The following is a 10,751-nucleotide window of genomic DNA, read 5'->3' on the forward strand; positions in this document are numbered from 1 at the left end:
CCAAATTGTAAATTTTATAATGTATTAAAAATATATATCATTAAAAATAAAATAAAATCTTAGTTTTTAATGCCGGAATCGGTTGGGACCGGAACCGACGATCCATAACCGGTTATGAAGAACCTTGACCTGTCCTACCATTTTCGACCGGGACCGGTTATGAAAAAGTTTGGGACCGATTAAGACCGCCTCGGCTTGTCCCGGAACCGGTTTTTAGCCATCACTATTCACAAGTAAAAATGTACAAGGTCCAGGCTTTTTTTTGGTAAGCCCATTTTTGGTTTAAGCTTTGTGGTAGAAAGAGGGCTTTCTTCATAGTGGGTTTTAATCGGGCCTTGAAAAAATTGGCATTGGGCCTATGACTTCCTTATTAATATTATGACTAAGGGGTCATTTATCAAATGCTTATCTGGGTAAGCGTTTACCAAGTAACATTATCTTACCGCATGAATATAATAAGAACGAAAAATCTTACCCGATAAGAGCGAGACAAGGACCAAAACTCTTACCCGGTAAGTAAGGGCGACAATTTTTACCACAGTAAGCGCTTACCGAGTAAATTGTTGTATACAATGTTGTTTTGGTGGACTAAAATCTTACTCCATAAGTAAATAATAATGTTAAATTTTACCGATAAACACTTACCAAGTAAGTGTTTGGTAAACAGCCCCTAAGCTATAAACTACAAACAAAGGTTAAATAAAACGTTATATCATCCAATCAAATAGTATCTCATTTTATTTGATTATGAATATTAATAGAAAATATGTGAACTTTAAAACTAGTTAAAAATCATAAAATACATAAGAATCGTTTAAAACCTCTAATTCTAGTGGACATCCACTAGAATTGATTTCATGGTCTGTATATCAGACTGATCGTCAAAAATTACCGTCGGTTCTAGTTTCGCCTTGTTGGAGGCCCGGTATATTGGCCTCCTCTTCTTCAGCCATTTCGTCATCGTTGTAGGGAAGTTCAATTATCGAGTGACTGGATGTGTTGTACTTGGTCGTAGCTACCCAAGCAATCCTTGAAGCAAATTCAAACCTCGATCATTCCGATGTAAGCCAACATCATTAATTTCCAAGTCAGACCGTGACAAAAAAAAAAGATCCCGAAGCTACAGTGCTAGATTGGACGATTAGTGAATCTCATTCAAACTTAAAAGATGCTCATGATACAAAATCATTCAGAGAGTTTTAGAAGCAACAAGATGCAGACCTTTTTTCGCCAAACAAGACTCACCTTTTAACGATTCAAAAACTATCTCTTAATGAAACTATTAAGTGGTAAACAAACAACCCCTTAGTTTTCCTAAATAAGTTTTTTTTATTAAAACAAAAATATTTTATCCAAAAAGGTATAGCGAAGTCGTCTCGTTGCTATATTTCATCAACAATCTATGACATGTCGTCGTTATAGACTAGATTGATTTTCGCAAATTAATATAGGGTTGTTTGTTTACCTCTTAATAGTTCCATTAAGAGGCAGCTTCTGAATCATTAAGAGATGAATCTTCTTTGACAAAAAAAATGTCTCTTAATGGTTATAAAATCCTCTGAATGATTTTGTATCCAGGTTTTCCCTTAACCATTCAGCACCCTAATTTCATTGTAAACAATTACCAGACAATTATATTTCATTTTGCACTATATCATGAGAGACTCTTAATCATTTCGACCACTTAATCATTCTGCACCAAACCATTCAGCAAGTACCAAACAACCTCATAGTCTATATGACGACATATAGTCGCTATAGACATCTACAACGACCAACTCGTCCATGCCCGAGAAGCGACGTAAGATGACCAACGAGTGAGAGAGATCGAGGAGAGATTTTTCTCTTAAAACAAGAAGCGTGTTTCATGAGAAAACGGTAGCGGATTTGGGATATATATATCAAAGCCTATTGCAATGACATGTCGTCGCGTAGCATATGAAATAAATAAGCGGCATCTTAAAAACAATTTTTTATTGAAAGCATATCGAGATCGATTCTCACTTTGTTCGTAAACTTTTCTTAATGCCTCTTTTTAATTGTTCGTAAACGTCAACCGACACGTTCGACATTTCTTGCGCTCGTTTAACGTAATGTCGTAGTCAACTAATTATCTGAAGTAGTTTAAGTTACGTTCCCTTTAATTCGTTTATTTATTTTATCGTAAACAGAACAGGGTTTTTCGATGATATACATACACTTAAATTTATTGTAACAAGTTAAAAAACACAAAGGAGGTGCACACATCACGTAATTTGGTTATCGTTTACGGTGAACTCCAACGCCTTTTTTGCTCGTCAAAGTTTCCGATAACAGCCGATTGATTTCGGCTTGCGAGACGATCTACATAGATAACGTAACACGACACATGATTGAAGTCCTCCAATACTTTGACGAATCCTTTCGTTTTTTCTGTGTCAACAATGACTTCTCCATCCTTCGATAAATTTCCATCCGCATGGACCTTTAGATGCTTCGATTCGAAGGTCGAATTGAGAATTTGTTGATCACCGGCCAAAATAACCGCGCCTAAAATCTCTCCGATGAACGTATCCTGCAACATATATTCGAAATTTTAATCGGGAAATTTGTGCAGTCACACCACTTCAAAACCAAACTTTATAGGACGTTAAAAACGCCTAAATAACCTAATGAATTGTTTTATAGGACTTGAATTTATAGGATCAACGATCGTCCATCTTACTGGTTAAGCCATTATTTGGACATCCTAACAAGTTTTTTGGAGACTTTTAAAATAACATGTCCTATTAGCTTTTTTATATGATATTTTTTGGAAGTGTTGTATACCCGGGTAAGCGATTACCAAGTAACATTACCTCATCGGATGAATATAGTAAGGACCAAGAATCTTACCCTGTAAGAGCGAGACAAAGACCAAGAGTCTTACCCGGTAAGTGAGAGTGACGACTCTTACCACTGTAAGCGCTTACCGGGTAAATTGTTGTATGCTATGTCGTTTTGCTGGACTAAAATCTTACCCGATAAATACATAATAGTGTTAAATTTTACCAGTAGACACTTACAGGGTAAGTGTTTGATAAACGGCCCATAATAGGACATTTTACTTCAAAATTGCTGTAAAAAACTTGTGTAAGACGTCCAAAACCTTTTTGTCCCTCCTATCAACTTATTGTAACATTTTTTTTATTAACCTGGATATCCAACCCGCTTTACGAGCCGACTAATCCTAGGGCGACCACCTGCAAAGCAGATAGCCCGGAGTCACCGCATTTGAACCTCCGTGGCCACAAGGGGATTTTTATTCCTCCTTGGATTTGAACCTGGGATCTCCTGGTATTTTTGACCTTTGGAGCCAAGCTCAAACCAATCAGGCACCACGCTTGTGGTTAACACTTTTTTATAGGATGCACACTTGTTTCAGTGCTATAAGTTTAAGTTTTATAAAGTCTATTATGACATATAGACGTATTTGATCGAGAATGATGTTGTTGTGGTGCATATAAGTTCCATTGCAAGTAAGGGTAGTTCGAATGCACTACCGTATGTCGATATCTGTAATGCTTCTGTTGTAAGCGATCAAGCTTCGTTAGCAAACGTCGAGTGAAAAGAGCTTCAGATGTGTTCTTCTGTTTCAACCTTTCTATGATCTCTGGAAACGCGTAGAGTTTCCGTTGCATACGAAGAGGAACGAGCGTGATATCAAGTGATGATTCGAAGACGGTCTTTGCAGCCAAAGGATCGAGAAACATGTTCAGTTCGGCGTACTCGTTTGAAGGAATATTGATCACATTTCCTTTCTCTTCGTCGTTCTTGGAGTTGATATGCCCACCTAGTATAAATACTTCCTGTAATTTATGTATTAGATCCATACCAGATTTAAATGGTTTGGATTCATTTGAGAACCGTAAATATTTTATGAACCATGAGAACAAATGAATATCATGAGCATTCATTCTGAATATCATGATCATTCATTATGAATAGATCATTCATTGTGAATATCATGATCATTCATTGTGAATATCATGAATATTCATTGTGAATGATCATGAAATTCATTGATTCACAAGGTTCTCAAAATATTTACGATTCCCAAATGAATTTACTCGGATTTATATAACCACTGATGATGATATGAAGAATATGATCGATCCTAACTCACCTGAATGAACGAGCTAGAATTTGTGTCCGAAAGTAGAATGTTTGCTAAGTTTGTCAATGGTCCGTTCGTCAAGATTGTGATTTTAGATCCTTGATCGATGGATTTCACTAGCGATCTCCAAACTTCTATTGCTAACGGTTGTCGAAGTTTAGGGAAATCGGTATCACGAGGGGCTCCAAATGCGACAGAATTTTCCGCTGTGTACCTGCAAATAAACCAATCAAACCCTTGGTTTCAAAAAGTTCAATTTCTTTCGTACAAACTTTCACGTAATATCATATAAAAATACTGATAGCACGTTTAACTACAAACGTGACTTCAAACTTGTTAGGAAGCCGAAAAACGTCCTAACTTACTGTAACACATCTAACACACAATCGTCTGGTCCTATAAATTTTACAAGTCAGTCTATTAAGACATTTAGACGTTTTATACAACAAACATTGTTGCAGTGACAACTAACGAGTACCTTCTTGGGCTTCGTGGTAAATCGCGAGCAAGTCCATAGAGAGTGTCCGAGTCCAATCGGCCACCATTTCCGTGTGGGATAGCCTCGGAATACTTGCAGTCACCAACGTTGGGGTTATTCGGATACGACTGGTTCAAACCAAACGAATCTCCTAAGCCAACAACGATGTCATCACGACCCATCATATGTAACAAATCATAGACCACGTCTATCGTTGCTGCATTCGCCCAACCGGTTCCGGTTACTAGTACTGCCTGCAATAAGATGAAGCCATTGCACCTTAGTCCCCATATGTTCATCTAAACAAAATAAGTTTTGGATGCACAAAACAAATGTCTTAACTGATTTTATAGGACTTAGGGGCCGGTTACCAAACACTTACCTGAGTAAGCGCTTACCAAGTCACATTACCTCAGCGGATGAATATGGTAAAGACTAAGAATCTTACCCGATAAGAGCGAATCATTTCAGCTTATTATAATACATTTATATAGGGCGCATAATTGTTTGATTCTATAAACTTTAAGTCATATTAAACAATCTATATATTATGACATTTAGACGTAACGACGTCCTATAAATCTGATTTTGTAAATTGTCAAAGCGGCTATCGTTTTGGTGCGTAAACTAGAACGATGAAGATGACATTACCAGGGCCGTCACTTAGCATGTTAAATATGAGATTTTGAACAGGCCCCCGAAATTTTGGGCCCAAATTTACATGTGTTTAGGATCTTTTATCGACATGTGTAAAACTATAGCCAAAATTATTTAGATTCAAACCATTAAGTGTTTGGTTTTAGGTTCAAATCATTAATGGTTTATATTTAGTTTCAGATTGTTAATCGTTTAGGTTTAGCCTATTTTTGTTCTCAACTTATATTCTCTGTTATCTCATTTATGCATTGTAATCAAAAGTTTTGAATGTAACAGAGCCTCCAAAAAGATTGGAACGTCCCTGGACATTACCTTGAGGTAGATTTCTTCAATGGGTACTTTGAGGAGATAAAATAGAGCCAAGAAATCGCCGGGACTCATATCCATATCGAACACCACAATCTTTCCGAGTTTCTTCCCTTTGAGATCGGGTTTGTAGAAAACTTCCTTGTAATGAGGGAATTCGGACGTGAAATTGAATCGGCCTCTATTTTGAGGTCGGTTTACTACCTGGATCGTTAGAAAGCTTCCGTTATCATCATATATCTCGATATAATTCGAAATGAACGATAGATCACGATAGGATGAGTTCGAAATGTTAGAAAAAGCTTGGCACTTGCTTGCTTAAACAAGATGAATATGAAGAAAAAGCAGATACCACGGTTATCGACTTACGTCGAGAAAATTAACAAAAAATTCTCTGTCCAATGAGCTTGTTTTGTCGACATTTGGTTTTGCCCGAGTAGCAACGAGTACACGCACTGAGTCCGGTCCGGTGACTTCTTCCGTATAACCATCCTGAAATAAAACATTACAACAATACGATATGATCACCATCGGGTTGTTGTTCTGCTCTGTGTTTCACTACAAACAAAATCGGGTTTATAGGAAGTCAAAAATGTTTAAGTATCCTGATAGACTGCTTGACTTAAATTTATAGTACCAAACAATAAATCAACCTATCTAAAACCATTGCAATAAGTCAACAGGACGTTTGTGGACGTATTAACAAGTTCTTTAAAATATCTTTAAAATAAAATATCGCATTAGCTATTTTATTGGACACTTTTGATAAGTGTCATATGAACACATCTTTTTATAAGACTTTTTCACATCATATAAAAAAAACTAAAACGTTTTATTTCAAAAGTGTACTAAAAATGTGTTAAGACGTTCAAAAACGTCTATAAAAACTTATTGTAACACTTTTCATTAGACGTTTTATCGTTTGGTCCTATAACGCAGTGTATACGACGATTGAACTGAATTACCTTACATATCCCGGTCCCGTTCTCACGGAGGCAAAACGGATCTTGAATGCCGGTTTGAACATGACCGCTATGAACTCCATCTTTTTGCAACTTGAATTTCGAGATCTTCCGCCCATCGAAGAGATTATTCGAGCCATCAGATATCCCATAAGGCGTGTTCGACGTAATCACGGTGATATTGATGTACTCCAGTTCAGCAAATTCATTTTTCTCGGGTTCATACATGTTACGCATAGACGATGTAGCAACACCCGACATAAACGAATCCCACATGAAATAACTCTGTGAAATCAAAACACGATCACGATAAAATCAAAACTGTTTATATACGAACCGATCAACACTACTCATGACCGACGATTGTCGAAAACCTAACTAAAATCAACTACAATCACCGTAAAGAATTGATCGTCGAACCAAGTATCACGAGCCATCTTCAACGACTCAAAAATGTATTGCGCTTCATACGTTTGTTGATTACGCTCAAACGTCTCAAAGAACTCTTGAGTAATGGGAATCGTATTCGTAGCATCCAAAGGAACGAGGGTCACCGGAATCCCAGAATGAATAACCTGCAAACAAACAGACGGGAGCGTAATCAGAAAACTCCTCGTTCTGCATTGAATTTAGGGTTTAGGGTTTAGGGTTTAAGAATACCTGATATGCAGCAAATGGGTCACCAAAGAAGTTAAACTCAGCATAAGGATTACTTCTGAAGGCAGTGAACATGTTGCCATGGTCACCACACTGCTGAGGCTGGCAAGATGTGTCATTTTTGGGACAACAACCAGTTGGGTTTTTGGACCTCACACCACCACCCATGATATAAATATGCTTCACATTTTTCTTTAAATGTGGATTCATCATAAGAAAAATACCAAAATTTGTGTGTATTCCGATAATAAATACGCTAATCGGGCCCTCCGATATCGTCTTGATCAGTACTTCCTGTGCAGTCGGCTGTCGAAGAGGTGCGTATCTCCTGCTTCCCTGGTCGATAACGAAAGAACAACATTCGAGTCACGAGTATATATCAACACGATCCATTTTGGTTTGTTGGAGAGTCGTGTTCGTTAAACACAGACCATTAAATTTATATATAGTCATAGACGAACCTTCACTCTTTTCTCGAGAGGGCAATTTTAGAGAGGGGTTTAAAAGGGTTTCACATATCATAACTTGGTATACGAGCCATGGTCTAGGACCATCCAGGGGCTCGACATTGTTTTTCTCCTCCTATGAGGGAGCGTGTTGGAGTCCCACCACCACAATTGTAAGATATCATCTCACTTTGGTTGGGGAGGGGAATAAATGTTGCCTTATAAAGGACTGATACCTCCTCTATCATACGCGTTTTAAATCTGTGAGTCCAAGTGTGTGGACAAAGCGGACGATACCTGATACAGTTGACTTGGGATGTTACAACAACAAAATCGGATTTTATATGACACAAAATGAACATAAACGAACGCATTGTATAGACATATCCCAGCAAGCAAAAACCCGAAAACACCGTAGTAATAATAATACCTGTGGAAGAATGCTTCTTCGCAAACCATAGTTTGTGTCGATGTCTAATCTTCCACCACCTCCGATAGGAATAGCTTGTCTATATCTACAAGGTCCGGTTGTGCCGAGTCCCTGATCATAACTTAACAACGTCAAACTCACGATAATATTCTATTAATTATCTGCTCAATGTAAATTAATTGACGAAAATCTTGAATGAAATAATTGCATATATGTATATGTATATATATACGTTGTCAATTATATGTAGAGGAGGTTTACTTTGCAAACCACGTTATTTGTACAAACCGTACAAACTTCATTCAACCAATCATAATTTTTTATTTTGTTCATTTTTTTTTTTTGTAATTATGAGAGGTTGATTAATCATTTTTATTGTGGATGGTGTTAATCATGAATATTATCATCTTCATTATTTTAATTTTAGAGAAATACATGAAACAGTTTCATTAAATATTATATGAAATAATTTCATAACCATATATGAAACAACTTCATCAAAAAAAATATGAAACAATTTCACAAGATTAAACAATTTCATGAAAAAATTTCATAAGATTAAACAATGAAATCGACGGATGAAAGTATATATAGATACCTGGTCAATTATAGGAAGATAGCCTCCAACATTAGGTAGGATTGTACCGTCTTGGAGGATTCCACCCTCACCTCCAACACCAACAGCAATATCATCTCGGCCCATCATGTAAAGCATATCATATATTTGATTTGCAGCATGCCCAGCATTTGTCCATGAATTCGTGTTCACACTTATTGCCTACACCAACATGCACCATTACCATTAAACTATTCAATTCCATCTCATTTCCAATTATTTGGTAAAAACACAAAATGACTACCCTTCATTAATTATGATCAATACTTTATATTAGAAAACAATCAAAACTTTTATGAAATCACATATTCATCAAATTAAATGGACGATGGAGATTGAGTTGTATTGGTTGTACAAATGTAAGGGATTGCATAATAACTCACCTCTATATGTATGTATGTATTTATATGAAGATAGAGAGAGAGTTTCAATTACAAACCATTTCAATATAGTTTTTTTTCTTCGTTTTAACCATTTTTTACGTTTATTGTTATATATATATATATGTGTGTGTGTGTGTGTGTAATATTCGTTACGGATATTCATGTACCTAAAGTGTGTACAATAGTTCGACATCGTAACCTCTTCTTCAACACCATAAGTGTGTAACCTGAAACACATTCTTCAACGTCATAAATACGTAGTTGGGCACCCCGTCCTTCATCACCGCAACACCATCGAGACCGATCAAGAACCCATTCATTAACTTGGTGTGTAAAACCATAACCTACCAACCTCATTTTCCAACAAGGCCGATGTGTTTGTATGTGCAAAACCATAATCTACCACTTTCATTTTTTATCGAGACGGATCGGGAACCATCGAGACCAACCGGGAGCACATCGAGACTAATCGAGAACCTATCCAGACCGACCAAGACCAATCGAGAACCCATCTACTGACTTGGTCATGTGTGGTTGTGAGTATAAAATTATAAGCTACCACCTTCATTTTTCATCAAGACTGATTGAGAAAATATCAATTTTTTTTATTGTGTGTTTGTGTGTGTAAAATCATAACCTACCATTTTCAAAATTTATCAAGATGGATCTGGAACACATCGAGACGAATCGAGAACTCATCGAGGATCCATTAAATTAAAAGAAAAACTAGAGTATGAATATCCATGATTAATGTATAATGATGTATGAAAATTAAAGATTCATTGTATATACATGAATATATATATATATATATATATTCTTGATGAATGTTATACTGAGTAGTATATTCATGATAAATACCATACTGATGTATGAATCCTAAAGTGTTGTTGTTTCACATGAAAAAGCGTTAAAACAAAAGAAAAATCTATCGAGAGGAAGTCAAATCAAAAAGAAAGAAATACTCGTTTTTCCATGAAATTTGTTTGATTAAAATATTATTTTTTAAAAATAATTTAATTTAAAATTAAGGGGTTAAATTTATTTTTAATGAAAAATAAAAATAAAAAGTCAAATAAGGTAAGCATGTGATTCAAGTTTGAATCTAATCCCAAATTTATCATTAATCATTTCTTAATTGTTCATTTTGTGTTTTAACCATTGATTAGTTTTCTTAATTATTTTTAAATCCAACAAATAATCTAAATGCTATAAATTACGACTTTAACCTTAAGAACATCCACAATGGAGGTTCTCTAATTAATATTAATTGTTAATAAATATTGAATATTAATTATTAATAAATATTAAATAAAAATAAACATTAACTCATACTAATTAAAATTATTTAAAAATTATTAATTAATTTTAGTGATACATTTTTTAATTAATTTTAACGGTAAAATGCACAAAATAGCAATCTACTTTCATAATTTTTTTTATTATAGCATTGTACTTTCAGTTTTTCTTATTACAACAATGTACTTTTAAACTATTTTTTATTAAGACATTGTACTTTGAAAAATTTACCAATTTTAACATTGAGTAACCTTTTGATTTAAATTTACCTATTATACTAGGTTTCCATGCCACCTAATCGTCCACGTAGGCTGTCCACAAGTACTATAGTGATGTGACTTTCTTACTACATCATTGTACTTTCAAAATTATTTTATTATAG

The 10,751-nt window shown here is 35.4% G+C and overlaps 1 protein-coding gene across 1 annotated transcript in view; it reads right to left on the reverse strand.

Annotated features, from left to right (window-relative positions):
- Positions 1 to 2,128: 2,128 nt before the first annotated feature.
- The window catches only part of LOC112529702, a 16,016-nt gene continuing 7,393 nt past the window's right edge, over positions 2,129 to 10,751 (reverse strand). Inside the window, exons 2-12 of the mRNA XM_025141060.1 lie at positions 8,670 to 8,849; positions 8,072 to 8,182; positions 7,199 to 7,531; positions 6,937 to 7,113; positions 6,542 to 6,823; positions 5,942 to 6,068; positions 5,583 to 5,776; positions 4,614 to 4,867; positions 4,145 to 4,349; positions 3,522 to 3,827; positions 2,129 to 2,554 (exon numbers count right to left, since the gene is read on the reverse strand). Coding sequence (XP_024996828.1) covers positions 2,267 to 2,554; positions 3,522 to 3,827; positions 4,145 to 4,349; positions 4,614 to 4,867; positions 5,583 to 5,776; positions 5,942 to 6,068; positions 6,542 to 6,823; positions 6,937 to 7,113; positions 7,199 to 7,531; positions 8,072 to 8,182; positions 8,670 to 8,849 — 2,457 coding nt within the window. The 3' untranslated portion in view covers positions 2,129 to 2,266. The remainder of the gene's footprint in view (positions 2,555 to 3,521; positions 3,828 to 4,144; positions 4,350 to 4,613; positions 4,868 to 5,582; positions 5,777 to 5,941; positions 6,069 to 6,541; positions 6,824 to 6,936; positions 7,114 to 7,198; positions 7,532 to 8,071; positions 8,183 to 8,669; positions 8,850 to 10,751) is intronic.

Source organism: Cynara cardunculus (assembly GCF_001531365.2).
Source record: "Cynara cardunculus var. scolymus isolate 2C chromosome LG 16, CcrdV1, whole genome shotgun sequence".
Taxonomy (NCBI): Eukaryota; Viridiplantae; Streptophyta; class Magnoliopsida; order Asterales; family Asteraceae; genus Cynara; species Cynara cardunculus.